The sequence below is a fragment of the Crinia signifera genome, chromosome 3, assembly GCF_055691185.1.
Source record: "Crinia signifera chromosome 3, ASM5569118v1, whole genome shotgun sequence".
Taxonomy (NCBI): Eukaryota; Metazoa; Chordata; class Amphibia; order Anura; family Myobatrachidae; genus Crinia; species Crinia signifera.
Window position 1 is genome coordinate 24854149 of NC_139219.1, and position 22752 is coordinate 24876900.

At 45.5% G+C, this 22752-nt stretch overlaps 1 protein-coding gene across 1 annotated transcript in view; it reads left to right on the forward strand.

The window, feature by feature from the left end:
- LOC146062843 (phospholipase B1, membrane-associated-like) overlaps positions 1-22752 on the forward strand; it is a 172952-nt gene that overhangs the window by 15517 nt on the left and 134683 nt on the right. The window contains exons 2-3 of the mRNA XM_083174849.1: positions 18779-18828; positions 20470-20521. Of these exons, the coding sequence (XP_083030975.1) occupies positions 18779-18828; positions 20470-20521 (102 nt within the window). The remainder of the gene's footprint in view (positions 1-18778; positions 18829-20469; positions 20522-22752) is intronic.

Sequence of the window (22752 nt, forward strand, 5' to 3'; positions counted from 1 at the left end):
AATTCACTAACACCCGTTCATATTCTTTTACGAATGCTATATTATTTCGTATTTTGATTTACAAATGAATACATACACCATTGAAAGAATATGAATGGTTTCACCATGAATGCTCCTAATTTTCCAGGCAAATTGGCTTCTCTGTGTAAAAAATAAATAAATAGAAAAATACGGTGTGCGGTCCTCCGCGATATTTCAGCAACCAGCACTGGGCCCAAACAGCCCAAACAGCCAGCAGGATAATGCAGGGTTGCCTACCCTCCCGGAATGGCCGGGAGTCTCCGGAAAATCCCACTGCACCTCCCGATCACAATCGTCTTCCCCCAACGTCGGAATTTAAATGTTGCAATCCGCAGGTCTCAGGGGAGGGGGCGTGGCTAAACTCGCGTCACTTTAGCACCGCCCCCTCCACAGAGATCTGTGAATTCGGTTATTTTGCATCATGGGGGCGGGGCTTAATGTTGTTGCGCACAAGCCCCGCCCCCAGAACTGCTGCTGAAAGTCTCCTCTCCGGGCTTCTCCCGCAGAGGAGATTCTTAAAGTTGGCAACCCTGGGATAATGCCACAGCCGGGGGAGACTTTTTATACACGTTGCCACGGCCAAAGCATTAACCAGTGACTGGTCAGCCTGGGACGGTACCCTGGGGGAGTGGGGACCCCCCAATAAAGGGTTCCCCCCTCCATGGCACCCCCAGCCCGGGCTAAAGCCCAGAGCTGTCCCCAGCGCTCCTGGACAGTGGGCACTGGGCTGATGGAGAAACACAAGTCCCAACATGTAGGGCATTAAAGGGCCCGCTGGGTCTTGTAGTTCTACAACATAACCAAAAGCCAAATAAATCACACACACCCTGAAAATTATAACTTTAATACACACTACCATCACCCATACATACTCACGTATATGGTCCATTGTAGGTCAGTCCACTTGACTTCATTGGGTACCTGTGAAAGGAATTGTACTCACCATGTCCTCTGGCGTAGATTGTGTCCTCTTCATTCCAAAGTAGGCATCCAGGGAGGGAAAAAAAACCCCAAGGGTCCCGACACCATACAAACTGAGGAGCCACAAGTGTGTTTCCACTCATAGCTCCTCCCCCGAACTGAGGGATTTCCCTCCCCCAGCCAATCAGATAAGATTAACATGGGCGTCTATAGGCAGTTCCCACCATAGACACCCATGTAAAGTTTTTGACATGAGCGTCTATGGTGGAAACCGCCCATAGACGCCCATGATAATCTCGTCTTCCCCAGTCACCCTCCACTCTAGTGATCTGGTGTCTGTCATTTTGACAGCTTTTAACTAGTGTCTATATAAATAGTTCCCTAAAGTAGAGGCATCATTTAAGCAAATAATCACACTGAGTGCCACTATCAGTTTACTAACAGACCTTATGGAGTGCAGGGCAAACCTGGTGAATTGTTACTTGGCAGGTTGGCACATACTGTGTGTAAAGTCACAGATTATGTTACTCTGTCACAGAATATTACCTATGACAGACAGATATCAGAATTCAGTGTCACATGTCATTCAAGATAATAATAATAAATATCAATGAATCAGGCGAGAAATGTCAGGATGAAGTAAGTGGTATAATTATATCATTTTGTGAATGGAAGATATACAAACAGTGCAGCAGCAGCAACAGCAACTACCTGTAATGTCTGTTCCAGATATATTACAAATGAATACAATAAAGATGAATATAAAAAGTAAGGGTCATTTTTTGTAACCCTTCCATTTTAGTATGTGAGCCAGCTCCTTCTGATCTGTACCTGTGCAGCTTTGCTATACTACTGCCGCACCAGTCCTGTTTCCTGTTACTCCAATCCTGTCACCATGGCACCCACAGTACCAAACTTGTGTTACCTGCATCAGCAAGATCAGTGATAGGCCAGCTACTGAGGTCAATCATCTGAGCTTATGTACAATACTTTCTGTATCTACTGGCGGTCGCCCACCTGCGCCTTTATGTAGCAAATAAAAAAAGGTTTGCGTGGTGTACAAATTAATACACCATATAAACACTTGCGCTGCTCAAGTAAAATGGTAAAATTAGCTGATTGCCCGTTTATCACTCTCAATGAATTTTTGGTGAATGAAGACATGACCAAGGAAACCTTGCCAATACCTTGAAGTATTGGCATAAATCTCGCTGTCATGTATCCAGTCAGACCAATACTGAAATATTGAAGCTCTGTTACACAGGTAGGATAAGGGCAGATTTTTCTATCCCTCAAGTTCATCCGCAATCGGTTTTAATTTAACTGATAGAGATCTGTTTGCGTAGGATGTGTATACCTAATGCTACCCATACACTTATGCGATCGTATTTGATGCGACATCGATGTGCGATGTCCATAGAACCCGATCGCATCTTGTGGTGCAAAAAGTGCCCTCTTACAGCACCCCATGTCACAGGGGGTGAACCCGGGAAGCGCCCGCCAAAGGCAGGCTCAATCGGTAAGAAGTCCAAATTAAAGCCCAATGTCCCACACATACCAGAACTCCGGATGCGTTTTCTACCACCACTGTGGTCTTTTTCAAGGAGAGAATAATTCTGGTTTTCCAATGAGGGATTATATACCCATAACAACCAATAAAATTGTGACATTTACATAATAGACCTAACAGATAGCCAATAATATTACAAGCATAGAAAGGCTGTACACCAATCCCCGGTGTTCCTGCCGGCTTGTACTTCAGGTGTGCGGCATGCTTCTTACACGTGGCGGGGGAAGAAGCATGCCGCGGACCGGAAGTAAGAGCTGGCAGGAACGCCGGGGATTGCTGTACAGCCTTTCTATGCTTGTAATATTATTATTTGTTAGGTCTATTATGTGAATGTCACAATTTTATTGGTTGTTATGGGTATATAATCCCTCATTGGAAAACCAGAATTATTCTCTCCTTGAAAAAGACCACAGTGGTGGTAGAAAACGCATCCGGAGTTCTGGTATGTGTGGGACATTGGACTTTAATTTGGACTTCTTACCGATTGAGCCTGCCTTGGCGGGTGCTCCCCGGCTTCACCCCTGTGTGCTAAGTGCTTATAAGAACTGATTCATTTCTAGTTCTCCATCCATCTTGGAAATAAGCCATTTTTTTCTCTTATGTTTCCTTCTTTTTATTGTCACTATTTCTTGTTTTGTCTATGCAAATAAAAATGGTATTGCACCATACACCAACGAGTGGGACATCCATTGACCCAGAGGGACCTTTTTTGGTGAAAATGACATAGAGCAGTCGATTTAGGAGAAGTGGAACCTTGTATGAGTAAGAGGACCGTATGGTCTTTTCTTACCTGTATGCTTTTCGTATTACATTGGAAAAGAGGATTGTTCCTATTGATTCAGGAACGTAATATTCCGTAAACCAGGCGCCAATGGAGGGAGCACCTCACTTTCTGTTTTTGCTTCTTTATACTAGTGGTGTAGGGTCACCATTATAGGTGCACCAACGGTAGGCTGCCAGGCGCACAAATTGATTCTGTTATTTGACTATTGGTCGACAGTCAAAAGGTCGATAGGGCCCAAATGTCGACAGGGTCAAAGGGTTGACAGTCAAATGGTCGACAGGGTCCAAAGGACAAAGGCAAAAGGTCGACATCCAATATCTAGATAAGGCATAGAGTTGATTTGTACCTTTGATGTCTACTGTAAGCCTCTGGATGAGAACCAAGCGATTTGTAGTTTGTACCCAGACAGGGGCGGATCCAGGATAAAATGACAGGGGGGGCACCATGATAAAAGAGGGTTTAAGTGGGGGAGGGGCGGTGTTAGTGGTGCCAGTGTACATGCTAAGAGAGCGGCAGAGAGAGGGTGGGAATGGGATTAAAAATAGGCCCTAGCATTTAAAGTACGCAGACCCACCATGGGGACAAAAGTGAAGGATGTAGTTGTGCGTGCGCCGAAGGCGCGCTCCGGAAAAGGGTGTGTGGCCACTCAACAGTGGGCGTGTCCTTGAGTGTAGTGTACAACACCATATACAACTTCTACACATTATGCAACAAAATACTAGACCCCATTATACTTGCCCCTTACACATGATGCCAAATGGACTAAGCCAAAATTCACATAATGCCACATGGATTGAGCCAAAATTCACATAATGTCACACGGATTGAGCCAAAATTCACATAATGCCACACGGATTGAGACAAAATTCACATAATGCCACACGAATTGAGACATAATTCACATAATGCCAAATGGATTGAGACAAAATTCACATAATGCCACATGGAATGTGTCAAAATTCACATAATGCCACACGGATTGAGCCAAATTCATAAAATGCCATACGGATTGAGCCAAAATTCACATAATGCCACATGGATTGAGCCAAAATTCACATAATGCCACACGGATTGAGCCAAAATTCACATAATGCCACACAGATTAAGCCAAAATTCACATAATGCCACATGGATTGAGCCAGAATTCACATAATGCCAGACAGATTAAGCCAAAATTCACAATACGCTTCATAAACAGGGACATTGTCCACCAAAGGCGCGCATTAAGCATTTACACCATAATGTCCATTACACGTTAAGTTACACGCCATTATGTCCATTATGTATTATGCCAAACACCATAATGCCTATTAAATATTATGCTACATAAGTGCTGCTTATCTACATGCTCAATGCCAAGGGTTCCATGCTCGTTGCCATGTGGGATTACATGCTCATTTCCTAGGGGGAATACATGCTCGCGGTAAATGGGGGACAGCCGCCGCCAGGCAGAAGTAATAGCCACTGACACTGGCAGCCGTCGGAACCGGGTGGGGGCTGGAATTGACATTACAGCTTTGCCAGGCGATATCTCCGTGACAGTGGGGCACGTGTCCGGGTGCCCCCCCCTGAATCCGCCACTGTACCCAGAGTCTCAGCTAGACTAGGTAGCAAGGCTGAACTTTTTGCAGATGGACATGACCAAGCTGCACTGCAGGTGGGGCAGATGTAACACATGCAGAGAAAGTTAGATTTGGGTAAGTTATTTTGTTTCTGTGCAGGGTAAACACTGGCTGTTTTATTCTTTCTCTGCAATTAAGATTTCAGTGTTTCAGTTTAAACACACCTCACCCAAATCTTACTCTCTCTGCACCTGTTACACCTGCCCCACCTACAGTGCAGTATGGTTTTGTCCATCTTCCAAAGTTTCAGCCTTGCTAACAGGTGTGATGTAGGCCCCCAGTCCCAGCTTATGCTTTGTAATAACCCCAAAACTTGTGGGATGCAAGCCAAATCAGATAAAGTAACATCTTCCCAGTTCCCACATGTGATGTGTGATGTTGATGTAATATGTAATGTTTAATGTGTTTATGACTTTATGGTAGATAATAACTGGCACAACACTTGAAGGTGAAGCGATAACATAAGTACATGTTGTCATAACGCAATTACCAGAAGCTCCTTGTTTTCCTTTGAAAACGTTTCTCACTTTTACGCCACACAACTTAAATTTTTGGTTCAGAAAAAATCTCATTTGCATTCTTTAGAGCAGGGATAGCCAACTCCAGTCCTCGAGAGCTACCAACAGTTAACGTTTTCCATGTCTCCTCACAGAGGCCCTTATTCTGATCGGTGCGCCCGGATCCGAATATGCGGCCAGCACCGTGCGTCCTAAACCCTGCCTTCCATACGGATCGCCAACTCCGTCCGTACGCGTTAAGAAGCTGTCCGAACGGACCGCACGTGTATTTCTCACGAATACACCTCCTCCATCTCAGGGAACCTCCCCCATCATTTGATGGTCGCAGAACAACGAATGCAGGGCCGAGTGGTCTGCCAGCTCCCGCAACCTCAGACCACACGGGCATTTCTCCGTGCAAAAGCAGGGATCTGGGCGGGCAGCTGACATCCGGCAATATCATATGTCCGCCCCCTACACGTGCGTCACGGCCGCATTACCATACGTACGCCCAGCGTTTGCATGGGAACGCCCATGAAACGCGGGGTGTAAACATATGGTAATGAGCCCAAACAGCCCTTCACACCCCTCTCCACCCCCTGTTCGTAGTGTACACATTTCATGCGGAATGTGGCCGTGCGTCCGGCTCGCACATGCGCAGAGACGCCTCTGCACATGCGCAGACACAAAACATCGGCGGCACGTACGCACGCGGATAATACCGCACCAACCAGAATAAGGGCCAGAATCACAAGTGAAGTAATTAGCTCCACCTGTGGATCATTTATAATGTGTCAGTCAGTAATGAGTCCACCTGTGTACCTGCCAGGTGATCTACAAAACGTGAACCGTTGGTAGCTCTCGAGGACTGAAGTTGGCTACCACTGCTTTAGAGGGTATGGGTCATAGGGTCAACACAACGAAGGTCGATAGTCAATACGTCGATGAAGGTCAACAGTCAATACGTCGACCACTTTTGATCGACACACAAAAGGTCGACACATGAAAAGGGTCAACATGGTGAAATGTTTGATACAAGCAAAAGATCGACATGACAAAGGTTGACATGAAAATAGTCGACATGACATTTTTCTTTTTTTGTGTTGATGTCAACATAGGTCAATATGAACACGGCTTATCATGCTTTGGGCATGCTACGCCCGCTATACCTTGGGCACACTGTGCTCCCCATGCTTTGGGAACGGTGCCTCACTGTGCAAGGTACACTATTAGATTCCCTCTCCATGTCCACTGGAAAGTCCTATAAAAAAAATCCTATGTCAACGTAGACATCCAAAAATAAAAATGAAGGCATAATGAATGTACGCATTTTGAACATGTCCGTATTTTCACTGTCTGCCAATGCTTGCCAATATTTTGAATGTGGGAAATCATACTGAACCCGTTTGTTAAGATATGCCACAACTCTTTCTTTAATAGTGTTTCCCTTACTTTCCCTAATAAAGTGGTCTTTAGTTCCTTGCTTCCACTTTTGTGCAGTGGTATAACATTTGTTCTTTTCTAGCTCTGCAGCTGTAGCTATTGATTACTTTAATACAGCCATTCTCAAACTGTGGGTCTTCACCCCAAAGTAGGTCCTGGCTTTCTTAGCATGGGGTCAAGACTCCATGTTGCTGACCATCAGGCTGATCACTTTTCTACTTAGAAGTCAGTGATTCAAGGAGTCTGAAAAATCTGTTGAATTGTCTGTTATTGTAGACTCCTCACATAATGGTGTGCCTCCACAATGCTGCCATGTATGTTCTGTCTGCTGACTTAGGAAGTCAATTCCTGTGACTTGCAAATATGATACAAATTAAAATCGGTAATGAACTTATGTTGAACTTATATACTTCTGTCATACTTTTATGTATATAAGTCTTTCTCCCCTCCAGCCTGGCACACCTGAAGGCATGTGAGTAATCAAAGCAGAGCAGCTGTCAGGAGCTCTTTTTTAAAAGCATGGTGCGAGTGCCAGTCTGGGATGGGGAGGAGGAGCCTATGCTGTATAAGATCTGTCTGGGCAGTTTGTCTGTATGATCTACGTTGGAATAGCTGGCTGGTGGCTAGAGAGAAGGTCTCAGTGACAGGGCCATGAACATCTTACTTTGAAATAGTGGCCGATCTGCCGTCACCCTCCCAAAATAAAGTCTTGGGATTCCACTACACAGCATCTTTATAACCATATACATTGTGTATATCTATAGTTAGTAAAAACTAGTCCACTAGATGCTTGTGGCAATTGCTGTTTGCTGAATTACTATGGAACCGTGACGAGAGCAGTCTGCGCAGTTCCTCCAGTAATGAAGGGAATGAGCCCTTCAGTGGCTGAGCCCAGTGCTGTACGTTGTCCTAACCTACAGTGACAACCGTTTCTGGGGGACTCATCGTGTCAGATAACATTTTACAAGTGTGGCATTGAGATGTTTGTGCTGGTTATATTACTTTTACTGTGCACTAGGCCGGCCTTCAGCACTCAAAGGTGAAGATGATAACACGATTTATGGTTGCTGGGTTATTAGTCGCTCGCTGAGAGTATAAAAGCAGCAGCGAGGGGTATACAGCTGCGCTTCTCCATCGTAGCAACGTACAGAGTTGGTGACATCGGACATAGTGACGCAGAGAAGCCTCACACAGAATCCCAGCCATGGGGGTCCAGCCTGGAGCAGTGTCCTGCCTCCTGCTCACGCTCTCATTGATGCTTGTGGACGGTGAGTAACGGGGATGGTTTAGGAGTTCGTTAGAATTAGTGATGAGTCGTCTGGGTTCCAAGGAATCCGAACTGCTCCGAACAGCTGGGATCTGAGTCAACCTGTGCCGTAGCTTGGGTGAACCCTGCAGACTTGGATCCCACTGTGAGACTGAACGTCATGTTCCCAACATTGAATTCTCGTGGAATTTAGGGGCCATTCAGACTCTGTATATATAGGGGCGCGCTGTTGTTTGCTGTGCTGTACTCTGCTGTTCATTGTTCTGTTTGGTGCGCTTTACGTTACTGCTCTATATTCACGTGCATAAACGTCTATAAACCCAGTGATCCATGCCGGTTGAACCAAGATACAAGTTAAATAACAAAAACAAAAAAATAAAAAAAACAATTGACTTGAAATTAAAGTATTAAGGTTAAAATTACTCTAGACAAAAAAAGGCACAAAGTATGTGATTTTAGATTTTGGTACTTGTTTCCTAGCACGGCGCCCACGATTTTCAATCGTATGGCATCTTATGCATTGTATTGCATCACATGCCATATATCCGCATGCAATGCGATACGATTTTTAATTGTATAAGCACCCTAATGGGTTCTTTCAATGTTAAATGCACCCCCACTATCAACGCCAACCCAAAGCGTGGTGAGCGCAGCGAGCCCGTGAGGGGCGGCGGTACGCATCCTCGGACCTTTTCATACCCCCACTATCCACGTCGGCGTGGAGTTGATTTCATATAGTGTGAAGCGAGCCTGAAGCGTGGCGAGCGGACGCGTATTACTTTACATGTATTCCGCATCCCCTTGCCACGCTTCGGGCTCGGTGGCTCGCTGCGCTCGCCACACTATCTAAGTTCAACTCCACGCCGATGTGGATAGTGGGGGTATGAAATGGTCGGAGGACGCGTACCGCCGCCCCTCTCGGGCTCGCTGCGCTCGCCACGCTTTGGGTTGGCGTTGATAGTGGGGGTGACGTGGGGTCGCTTTTAACATTGTAAGCACCCATTAGGGTGCTTATACAATTAAAAATCTTATAGGGGGGCCATTTAACTTTGAAAAAACCCATAAGGGTGCTTAAACAATTTAAAATCGTATCCCATCGCATTGTATGCCATATACGATGGTATTCAATTTTAAATTGTAGAAGATCGGGTGCCATCGCGTCGCATACCATTTTAAGGCTTATGGTATACGATGCGATGGGCACCGTGCAAGGAAACAAGTACCTTAGATTTTGTTCTTTTTAAAAATAATCTAAATCCCGCAGTCACATCAGTTTTAGAAAATCCAAGGCCTGATGACGAATCAGAGCCAAGTTCAGCAAAAATGGTCCGGCGCACATCTCTAATTGTAATGAGGTTTTTGACTTTCAGGTCATATATGGTAGATTAAATGTCCATTGCTAAATTACATTTATGGTCATTTTTAAATCTATTGTGTGACTTATATAGTTATAGGTGCTGGGTCCAGGTGCTTAAATCTATATGGGACAGTGCTTTTTACAATTTGAGGCTGCACGGGGTTCTTTGTATGATTTACCATTGTGGGAACTAAAGTATTAGGTGATAGTCTTCAGACCTGTAGAGTGATATTCAGTCTTAAAGTCCGGATTATTGTTTTGTGATTCTGAAACCGCCATGAAACAGATGGAATTTTCAAAAACAAACAAAAGTGTTTTTTAATCTGTATTTAAACTGTGAAAAAAAAACAGTTCTCTAGATAGCCGAACCCACCAGAATTTTGTGTATATGAACCGAACCAAAACCCGGTCCCGATCGAGTTCCGGTTTGGATATTCCTGCGTTTGTAATTCAAATTTTAATCAGAATTTGGAGTTTTTGAAATGCAAAAAAATACATGAATTTATCCGCTTTTATCCATTTTCAAGAAATGGACATCCCAAGATTTGGATTTTTAACCCAAACTCTGAACCAAAACACTTCAGGGTGGTTTTGCAAAAGCAAAACACAACAATGATATTAGAACCAAGACTACAACACGAGGCCCCGCACACATCACTTATCTCTAGTGTATACATTTTAGGAAGCATTTCTTTATTTTGCATCCCATACGTCTGGGGAAGTTTATTTCCTGATGATGATGATGATTGTTCCATGGCCACCTAGTAGGTTTTATTTATTTTTGATTAAGTTTAGACATACCTTTAGAAGGAGCCCTTCCCTTATATTTATAGAAGAGGGGCCCGGGTCTCTGGGTGACCTGGAGCCAGGAAAGGATGCATCAGGGCCTGTGTATTATAGCCAGTGTAATCTGCCGGACTAAACTGGGGACGCATGTTGCATTAGCGCATCCTACATTGAGGCTGAGCTGCAGAAGTTTTAAGTAGCTGAGCGGCCTCTGTTTTAGCTGTCAGGTGGAGGGAGGGGGGGGGACGGACACAGAGATTTCACAGCGGTCTGGTAGCAGCACTGATGGTAATGTTCCAGTGCTGCTAGTGTTATTAACACGTAGAATCCGTCTAGTTTTTCATACACTGAGCGTATCCGGGGCAGCAGGAAGGTGCTGGGGCGGAGCGTACTGCACCAAGCCATTTTTAAACTTTGATTTGTAAAGAACAATAGGTACTTGTTTCCCAGCACGGCGCCCACTAAGCAATTTGCTTAGCGGGCTATTCTGCGTAGTGAAATCGCATCGCATGGGCCATTTTAGGTCCATGCGATGCGATGTGATTTTCCTATGTAATTTATTTACTGCTCTCTCAGCCCCGGGCCATCGCATCGCATCTGATTCAAAATCGCATGCGATCGCATGTCATTTTATAGTATGTTTGATGCCATGACATTAGGTATGCTATCATATGATTGTATGTCCCCAAAAATAGGTTTAACGCCCCCCCCCCCCCCCCCCCCACTATCCACGCCAACCCGAAGCATGGGGAGCGGCGGCAGAATGCGTCCTCTGACTTTTTCATTACCGCACTATCCACGTTGGTGGGGAAGTGATATTATACAGTGTGGCGAGCGCAGCGAGCCCCGCGAGGGGCCGCAGAATACATGTAAAGTAATCCACGTCCGCTCGCCACGCTTCGGGCTTGGTGGCTCGCTGCGCTCGCCACACTGTATAAAATCAACTCCACGCCGACGTGGATAGTGGGGTAATGAAAAAGTCGGAGGACGCGTTCCGCTGCAGCTCGCCACGCTTCGGGTTGGCATGGATAGTGGGGGGGTGCGTTAAACCTATTTTTGGGGACATACAATCATATTATTGTATAGCTAATGTCATGGCATCGCAAACCCTATCAAATCGCATGCGATCGCTTGCGATTTTGTGGGATAGGTCATGCTATGCCGTTATAATGGCCCGTGGGATGCGATGCGATTTCCCTACGGTGCCGTCCGTAGCAAATCTGGGCGCCGTGCTAGGAAACAAGTACCGATCAATACAATGGAGAACTTAGTCTTTCAAATGGTAGCTCATTTATCAATTTCGGTTAAGTATGAAGGGAGAAAAAAGGGATCGTCACCAAAAATCACCTTCTAGAAATAATATAAATATATGATTTATTCCTGGGTAATTCCATTTCTGTATTTCTGTGTTGGCCCTTTACCTGACACTGAGTGGTAAGAGGTATCACAACTTTGAGAGAGATAAAGTACTAACCAATTAACTTCTAAGTGTCATGTTACTGGCTGCATTTGAATAATGACAGTTAGGATCCAATTGGTTGCTACTTTACCACTCTCCACTTTCTCTCCAAATTTTGATAAATGTTCCCCATATTATCCACCTACACACAGAGTGTTTCATCCCTTAATCCCTTCATCGCTTAGATACCTGCTCACGACATCTCTTTAGTGCAGGGATGAGGAAGGGCGGGCAGGTAGTGGGCCGGGGGCTGCCCAGTCGCTAGGGCCGGGGAGCACTGGGCACACCCCCTGAGTAAATGTCGAAAACACCTTTATCCGAGGGTCACCCCTTATTTCCATGGCCCCACCACCTTTTTGAGCCGGATGCACCTTGGGCACGGCAGGTCCAGCTTTACAAATTAGCAAAGTTGGGAGGTATGTATCTGTCAATGAGCTCTCAGGTGGAGGGGACCAGACTGAGGAGGCTGAATGCTAGCCTGCTCCTCTTATAAGAGACCCCTGGTCACTCACAACTGGTACTGACATCATTTAGTCACTTATAGATAGTGGCAGGTGCTCAATTAGTTTAGTAATTCAGGTGCATGGAGGGGTTAATACTGAGTAAGTAACAATACATAGTTTCTCCCAGCTCACTGAATGGTATTAGTAACCAGTCTAGAACATTACATGATAATAGAATTCAGAGATATCGGTTATATATATTTGCACAAACAATGTGTATGCTCCCAAGCCATCGTCAAAGCTTCTCTGAATATTGGGGGTCCCTAGCGCTATATTTGGGTGCAGGGTGTGGCACCCCAAAAAAACAACGTAAGCTAGACAGCCCAGAGTAGCACACCAGTGAAAATACTATAGTGTTAATAGAGATTAGTGATAGGAAGCCAAAGCAATGTAGAAAGTGAGAGAGAAAAATAAATAAATATATAAATAAAACAATAATAAAATGTAATTAGAATATTAAAGAAATAGTGTTACTGAAAAAAAATGAAACTGCAAAGTGATAATAGAATGTTAGGGTGTGCCACACTAGGGCCACCTTAAAAATGTAAAATAAAATAATATTGGGTTTGGCTGTAGAACAATAAGTCCCAGCAAACTTCCCCCACGTTCAGGTACATTGAAAACCACAAGTACCTGCATGCATTGCATTAAAGGTCTCGTTGGGACTTCTAGTTCCACAGCTATACTAATACAGGTTGAGTATCCCTTATCCAAAATGCTCGGGATCAGGAGAATTTTGGATAACGGATTTTTAATATTTCAATGATGTATTTTGAAGTATCTTGCATTTATGCTGTATAAACACATAATATACACACAAATATATTTTATTACCACATAAAATACACACAAATATATTTTATTTGTTCAAAAAACAAGGTTTCAAAACGTGAAACAAAATGTGTGTACTATCTCAGCACTGAATTTGAATGCCAAGCAATCATTGTCTTGCACATATATAGTGCCAGTTACATATCATGTCCCCAGTGATGCTGTTACAAATGTCCCCAGTGAGTTTTTATCAAAAAAATTTTTTTTTTTCACTTTCTGGAATGTCTGGTTTTCGGAATAATTCGGATAACGGATATTCGGATACGGGATACTCGACCTGTACTCACATAAATACACACACACACCATAGAAAGTAAAAGTTTATTTGGTACTTATGTATTATCTGGGCTCCCATGTTAAATGCACCCCATTTTTTCATACCCCTACTATCCAACTACGCATGGAGTTGATTTTATATAGTGTGGCGAGCGCAGCGAGCCACCGTGCCCGAAGCGTGGCGAGCGCAGCGAGCCCCTCGAGGGGACGCGGTCTCATAAGAAAAACGGGAGCCCAGATATTACATAAGTACCGTTTATTTACATACATGCACACACTTGCATACATATACTCGCCTATGTACTCCCGTAGATCGGTCCTCTTCTCCAGTAGAAATTCATTAGGGGCCTATTGAAAAAAAGATACCCACTTAGATCCATTGCATCCACAGGGTTAAAAACAACCCGCAAGCCCAAACCGCCATAGTAAGGAACGGCATGCAACTGAGGGGGAAGCCCCTCAACCGATCAGCTGCGAGCTCCATAGGATCCCTGCATCTGATTGGCTGTTCGTGTCCCAAAGAAGACTATGTTATGAAAATTACATTGACTCCTATAGAGGGAATCGGCAAATCAACCTGACCTCGGTAAACTCAGTAGCCAAATACGAAATAGTTCACCTTTGGAAAATAGGAATCCTGAGAACACGGAAGCTAGGTCAATTTGCCGAGTTCTCAGGCCGAAATCACCTGTTTGTGATTGGGTTTGTGACCATTTGTACAGCCGCTCACCATTGCGGGCAAGCTTAGTAAATTTCTACCCATAGTTGTAATATAGTAAAATATTGTTTTGTACAAAAACATTGTCAGATGCTGGGGAATGTCACAGTTTGTTAAAGGTTCCCTTTTTGAGCAAAACACATTTTAGAGACAGCTGATCACGTGGCTTTGCTGGAATATGATGTGTTTACCCCCAGGTTTTGTTCCAATAAACATACTGTGAGATGTACTAACTTATCATCTCCGAGCTCACTGGCAGGACATGATTGGTGATCACCATGGCGACTGGGACATCACATACAGAAAGGCATTTGATGACCAGGAACAGACAGTGATTGTATTCCGCAGTATGAGAGGTTTTAGAGCAGGGGTGGCGAAACCTGTCCTCAAGATCTACCAACGGTGCATGTTTTCCAGGCAACCTGTGGATCTATAGTAGGAATGAATGCATCAGGTTTTAAAATGTGACAGTTAGTAGTAATGACTGCACCTGTGCCCCAGCTAGGTAACCTGGAAAATGTGGACCGTTAGTAGATCTTGAGGACCAGTTTGGCCACCCCTGTTATAGAACATTCTTTTTACTTGTATAGAGGACGTTTTTGCTATTCAGCAAGATGGGTTTTGTGTATCACAGGGTAAAAGACCTATTGCCGGCAACTTTAACTTTTTCTGTGGTTAAGGCAAAATATAGTATAGCCGCTATGTACAGATGGAGCTGGCCTTATCTATCCCCTGAAGCTGGCCTTATCTATAGAGACTGGGACGCGCGTTCCGAGAATCGTGGCGGCTGGGGAGCGTCTCCCAGCCCGTCTCCGCTTCGGGGAGACGCTGCCCAGTTCGGGTGGGGGGTCAGGGTGGAGAGGGGGGCCGGTGGAGACGGCAGGGGAGGCATTGGGGACCCCCGCCGAGCTCCGTTGCCATGGGACATATGGGCATCTCGTGCGCGCGTGCCCCCTGGTGGGAGCCTGCCGCCGGTGTGGATGGTGATAGAAACGCCATCCACAGCAAGTAGAAGGCCGGCTCCATCTGTAGGAAAACTTTATAATGCACATATCAGAGATCTTTCACAAGTGCAGTGAACGTAGCCCAGGACTTACATGGTGGCTGCGATAGAAACAGGCGGATCGGGGCCGGAGCTGACGTCACATGACTTCCCCTCATACACATGGACACGCCTACATTTCCCCTGACACTCCCAGAAAATGGGCGGTTACCACCCATAAATGCCGGCCTCCTGTCAATCAACTTGCGAACGGCCAGGAATTTAAAAAGTTGCTGGATTTGACCACAGAACGACCTTACACATGTGTAGTACTGGCCGCACGCATGCAGAGGTTAAGGATGACCGCCCAGCCGGCAAATTCATAGCCAGAGGATCAGGTCTGAATAACCCCCATAGTTCGGAAAGGGATATATCGGCCTAGGAGAGAGAGATAGAGTGAAGAAAGATCAAGTGCAAGCCAAATCGACACTATGAAGGTCGACATACATTAAATCGACCAATAAAGATCATCAGAGCTTAGGACGAGACATGAAAAAGGTCGACATGGCTAAGGTCGGCAGGGTCGGAGGTTGACACAAGCATTCGGTCGACAATAGGAAGGTCGACAGTCAAAAGTTCGAATTTCGATGTAAGTCAGCATGGACACCGTATCAGTGTACCGCATCCCCTAGCATTGTTAGCTTCCATCGGCACACTATTATATTCTCCCAATACCAGGGCCGCCACTGGTAATGTCTGGGCCCGGGACTGACCTTCAGCCCGGGCCCCCAGCGAGACACCCCCCCCCCCTCGTGCGCCCCGGCACCCCGCCCCTCCATTACTATTACTTACCAGCGGTGGCGGCGGCGCAGCATCTTCTCCCTCCAGATACCCTCTGTATCCTAGGCTTGGCGCTCTGCAGGCTACACTGGGGGGGTGTTGCCAGAGGCCGGGGCCCGGGACAGCTGTACCCCTGGTGCCCCCCCTGTCGGCGGCCCTGCCCAATACAACCTAGTGGATGGTAGTGTATGAAACACCGTTCAGAGGAAATGTAAAAAAAAAAAAATCACGTCAACCTTTTGACTGACGATCTTCCCATTGTCGACCAAATGCTTGGGTTGACCTTCTGGCCCTGTGTGGGAAGCTAGTGTTATATAGAAAAGTAGTAGACAATTTTTGGCACACCAGATGCTGGTGAACTACACATCCCAGCATGCCCTGCCACCCTTTTGCTGTTATGGCATGCTGGGATGTGTAGTTCCATTGTAAGTGAAGAGCCACAGGTTGCCTACGCTACGCCTGGTATAGAACCCTATTGTACTAGCATGTTGTGACACCTGATCGCAAGCGGTGATACAGTACCTTATCTCCAGACGCTTAGCATATCAGGCGAAGTCACACACATGTCCTGTAATTACACGCAGACACATCTGTGCAGGGATATCTGGCTGCTATTTATGACCGTGTTGCACAGAAAAGCTTGACGTACCGACTTTTGTGTCATGTGCATTTTTTAGTTCACACATTGGGCCGTATTCAATGAGCCTGATTCGCCAGGTTTTTATGGCGAATTTGTGCTGTTTGGCGAATTTTGGACAAAAACGGTGAATCACCCTATTCAATGACCACATGGCGAATACATTTGAAGGTTTTTTTCGCCATGATTCACCGAGTAGCAATCGCTATCTTTTTATGGTGAAGTGGAATGTGAACTTTTAAAATAAAGTGTTTTGTTTTTTACATTTGGTGTAAAAAAATCAGGAATTTTATTCTGAGGAGGGGCATGCTATTTTTATTCATGTGCTATAAGCACATGAATATATATTTAATTTTAAAATAAATATATATATATATATATATTTTTTTTTTTTTACACAGCAGCCATTAGATATTCATATATTCACTGCACCCGATCGTTACGATCGGGTGTAGTGCATATAGCGGTCCCCTGCTGGCACCCCCGGGGGGCAGCCTGTGCTGCCTGGCACCCGGGGAGCCCACCTCCCCCCCACAAACGTTCTGGGGCAGGCAGAGAGACTTCCATATCTCTCTGCCTGCCACCGTCCTCAGGCTCCCTGCGGCGTTCGCCGCAGGAGCTCATATTCGCCGGTCAGGGGCAGCGAGCCCCTGACTCGTTGAATACCGGAGCCAGCGAGGCTCCGTAACGTGGTGAATGTGCAGCGAATCCTAAAAAGGATTCGCTGCACCTCGCAGGTATTCTCATTGAATACCGCCCAATTACAGAACTCACATTCATTTCAAATAATGATAATAATTCCAGAGACAACCATCTAGCAACATCGGGTGCTGGTCTTGGGTAAGGATGGCCATCGGTGCAGTTGCCATCAATGGTTGCCATCGATGGTGATACTGCAACCAGCCATAGATAATCATAAACAATGTGATGGATAACCATCGATAGTTTTAGCTATCAATGGTCGTCCATCAGTGGCGTAACTATAAATTTTGTGTATTTGTTTCCTAGCACGGCGCCCGTCGGGTTGATCGCATGCCTTAAGTTTAAGGTACTTAAGGCATGGGATCGACGTGATGGACCCGATTTTCTGTCGATCACCAGTTTATTTGCCGGTAAATGAGAAAATCGCATTGATCGTGTCCATCGTGACCGACGCGATCAATGCGATTTTCCCATAGAGAATAATGTTAAATGATTTTTAAAGTTAAAATCGTGTTGATCGCGTCGGTCGCAAACCATTATAATGGCCCGCGATGCGATCGCGTCGATTGACGCAATTTTACATAGGGAACAATGGGAAATGAGCCAATATGGCCAATTTCTCATTGTATATGGTTATAAAGTATGGTTAATGCCCCCCCATTGTTAACGCCACCCCACTATTGACGACAACCCGAAGTGTGGCAAGCGCAGCGAGCCCGCGAAGGGTGGCAGTACGCGTCCTCTGACTTTTTCATACCACCACTATCCACATCGGCGTGGAGTTGATGTTATATAGTGTGGCGAGCGCAGCGAGCCACCGAGCCCGAAGCGTGGCGAGTGCAACGAGCCCCGCGAGGGGACGCGTATACCTGTGAATTTATGCGCGTCCCCTCGCGGGGCTCGCTGCACTAGCCACGCTTCAGGCTTGCCACACTATATAAAATCAACCAAAATAATAGTTAATAGTTCTGGTATCTGGGGGGGGGGGGGGGAGAGGGCAGCACAGGGCGCCCAGTTCCGGTATCTGGGGGGGGGGGGGATGGTGGCGCAGGCAGGGAGCATATTTTCAGTGTCTGGGACAGTGAGGAGGCAGCGCACGCACATCTCTACTCCGGCATCTGGGGAGGAGGGACTGGAGACTTCTCACTAATAAAAACTTCACCATTCTCCTGCACCCCTGTGATGCCGGCTCCCCCCCTGCCCCCGCTAGGGCTGCTGAGCCCTAGTTACGCCACTCTCATCCATTATCCTGGTTCCCATCACTTCAAAGTTGGGAGGTATGGTTATAATGCATGCATGGGTCCCAGATCATGCACTTTGTAATAGTTAGCCACGCCTTGTGGCAGCTGGCCCCACCCACTCTAGAGATTGACCATACCGTAGAAATGGGACCCTACCACTGCATTCCCCCTGTGCGCCCATCATTAAAGAAAAGGGATAGGGGGCAACAATTTTAAATATAACAGCAGCAGTGAAATACCAGGGTAGCACTGAACTGGGCATTATATCTTCATATACTGTATAAAAACTAAAATTAACATATATCATTCCTATTATTTTAGGAAACCCAGTGGAGAAAGCCAAGAATGCAAAAGAAATTACGCAAATTCCGGTAAGAACATTAGGGATCAGAAAAGTAAAGTTTTCTGTGCTCGGATGAATAAATATGTGAAATTATACTGGTATAAATAAGAGCAACAATATAACAATAAACCAACAAACAGTTTAATAAGATTCATCTGAATTCTGAAACATATCAATAAGTCAGGTTGCTGTGAACTAGTTATCCAGCCACGACTATCGGAAGAGAATTATTCTGGAAATGAATGTTACATTTTAAAGACAATAGAATAAAACTATAGTTACAAATGCGGTTTGGTAAATGAATATATTTGTATTTTATTTTACGGTACACATCCTGAATCCATCGTGTCACTAAATGGCTGTAATGGTCCCACATTTTAGGATTATTATTATTATTGTTATATATAGTAGACTGGAACTAGGGAAGCCAATCCCGGGGCATTTTTTCAATCCCGGGATTTGGGATTGAAAAATGCCTAATCCCGCGCGCATATTTACTTACAATTGTGGTGCGGCCGGGCCGGTGGGCGATGGAGCTGGGCATGGAGGAGGATGCAGCCTGGGTGGGTGACTGGCTGGTTCGTCGGGCGATGCTTCGGGGTCCAGTAAGAGGCCAGTGCAGGCAGCCTGGGTGGGTGGCCGGTATCATCGAGGCGGCTGGAGGTCAGCGTGGTGCGCACGGATGAGGCGGCTGTTTGTGTGGCCAGCGCAGCGTGACCTCTGACGCCGTCACGCTGCGCAGAGCCGCGCTGCCCGGGACGGAAAAAGCCGGGCAGCGTCTGAGCACTAGCTCAGACGCTGCCCGGCATTAGACTGCGCATGCGCAGTCTAATCCCGAAATCCCTGGATTGGAAACTCCAATCCCGGGATTGAAATCCCGGCGTTTTAGGGGCCAAATCCCGGGATCCCGCCGATCCCGATCCCGGGATTGGCCACCCTAACTGGAACCCTCCTGATATCCCACAAGCTGCACTAGCAAAATACAATACATTTCACTCCAAATGCAGGCAATCCCTGACTAGAAGCCACTCAATAGGGCAGATGCATTAAGCTTTAACAAGAGATAAATCCAAGTGTGATGAGGAGAGATAAACGTCCAGCCAATCACCTGCTAACTGCCATGTTACAGGCTGTGTTTGAAAAAAGTCAGTAAGGAGCTGATTGGCTGGACGTTTATCTCTCCTTATCACACTTGCATTTATCTCTTGTTAAGGCTTAATACATCTGCCCCATTGGGCCAAATTACTCCGTTGTGTGCTAAATGATGTCGTAACAGAAAGTGAAATACATTTTTGCAGGGACACTGATCTTTTTCAAACTTGTTGGGTATGGAGAGAGGGAGCTGAGAAGACAGAGATTGGAGGTAGAAGCAGATAGGGACTTGGTGTGGAGAATTTGTGGGCTAAAAACTGTCACAGGTCAAAGTGAAAGTACATTACAGAAGCCGTCATTTTGATGTTTGACTAGTTAAACAATAAGTTAGGGGCGAATGCAGAATTTAATAAGATAACAGGGTTATACACAGAAGCTCTGCTGATACCAGCTGCCAGATGGAAGTTGACTTTAATGCACACATAATGCTAGGTAAGTGTTAGGGTGCAAAGGCCGCTGTGCTGTTATACATTACACTGTTATTTCAGGTTCATTAAATTCATATTGTCTTCAACAGAGATTCCTGTTACCCTGTAACAACAAGAGATCTGACATCACCCCAACATCAGGTAAGTTCAGCTATAGTATCCGTACTAATACCATGAATGGGCGGATATGCGGGGATGGGGCAGGTGGATCCCATCTCCATATACCCGCCCCTTTACCTGAAATATATGTTTTACTGCCGTCCTCACCGATGAGCAGTTGGTGGTTTTCATGTCTCCACTTTATCCCTCTTGAAGGGCTTAGTACATCTCCTTTATATCACAATGCCCAGTTCCGATGTTACTCCTTTGCCTAGACAACATGGAACACAGTGGGGACATTGATAAAAACTGTTCTGTTACACAGGTATCAGCAGAAAAGGAAGCGTCACTCTTAGCAACCAATAACATTCCAGCTGATTTATGAGTACAGCTAAGTTACAACATGAACGGGTTGTTGCCCAGTTACCAGATACCTGATGGGTTGTTGCATAGTTACCAGATGGGTTGTTGCCTAGTTACCAGATACCTAATGGGTTGTTGCATAGTTACCAGATGGGTTGTTGCCTAGTTACTAGATACCTGATGGGTTGTTGCATAGTTACCAGATGGGTTGTTGCCTAGTTACTAGATACCTGATGGGTTGTTGCCCAGTTGCCAGATACCTGATGGGTTGTTGCATAGTTACCAGATGGGTTGTTGCCCAGTTACCAGATACCTGATGGGTTGTTGCATAGTTACCAGATGGGTTGTTGCCTAGTTACCAGATACCTAATGGGTTGTTGCATAGTTACCAGATGGGTTGTTGCCTAGTTACTAGATACCTGATGGGTTGTTGCATAGTTACCAGATATGTTGTTGCCTAGTTACCAGATACCTGATGGGTTGTTGCATAGTGACCAGATGTGTTGTTGCCTAGTTACCAGATACCTGATGGGTTGTTGCATAGTGACCAGATGGGTTGTTGCATAGTTATCAGATACCTGATGGGCCCTCTTCCCTCCTGTTGTCAAAGCCCACTTCTCTTCACATGTCACTCACAGCTCTCCTATACTCAAACACTCAGTGACCATCTTCATCCGCATACTCATCTCCATCATTGGCCTCAAGCCTCTTATAGTATGTTGATTGAGTCCTCACTACTTATGTTTAAGCTGTAATGTGTATTGATCTGTGGCGCTCTTTATTTGTACTGTATTTTTGTTATTTATTCAATGTTATGCCAAGTTTTGTCTCCCTGTATTGTTCCTTTGTACGGCGCTGCGAAACACTTGTGGCGCCTTATAAATAAAATCATAATAATAATAATGGGTTGTTGCATAGTTGCCAGATGGGTTGTTGCTAGGGTTACCACCCCATCCCTTTAATTCCAGACACATATTAATTACACAGGTTCTGTGGCAGTTTAAAACCAAGTGAAATGGAAATTTGAAGTCAGCCAGCCACCGAACCTGTGTAATTAATATGTGTCCGGAATTAAAAGGATGAGGCGGTAACCCTAGTTGTTGCATAGTTACCAGATACCTGATTGGTTGTTTCATAGTTACCAGATGGGTTGCTGCATAGTTACAAGATACCTGATGGGTTGTTGCATAGTTACCAAATGGGTTGTTGCCTAGTTACCAGATACCTCATGTGTTGTTGCATAGGTTAGCAGATGGGTTGTTGCCTAGTTACTAGATACCAGATTGGTTGTTGCATAGTTACCAGATGGGTTGTTGCCTAGTTACCAGATACCTGATGGGTTGTTGCTTAGTTACCAGATGGGTTGTTGCCTAGTTACCAGATACCTGATGGGTTGTTGCATAGGTTAGCAGATGGGTTGTTGCCTCGTTACTAGATACCAGATTGGTTGTTGCATAGTTACCAGATGGGTTGTTGCCCAGTTGCCAGATACCTGATGGGTTGTTGCATAGTTACCAGATGGGTTGTTGCCTAGTTACCAGATACCTAATGGGTTGTTGCATAGTTACCAGATGGGTTGTTGCCTAGTTACTAGATACCTGATGGGTTGTTGCATAGTTACCAGATGGGTTGTTGCCTAGTTACTAGATACCTGATGGGTTGTTGCCCAGTTGCCAGATACCTGATGGGTTGTTGCATAGTTACCAGATGGGTTGTTGCCCAGTTACCAGATACCTGATGGGTTGTTGCATAGTTACCAGATGGGTTGTTGCCTAGTTACCAGATACCTAATGGGTTGTTGCATAGTTACCAGATGGGTTGTTGCCTAGTTACTAGATACCTGATGGGTTGTTGCATAGTTACCAGATATGTTGTTGCCTAGTTACCAGATACCTGATGGGTTGTTGCAT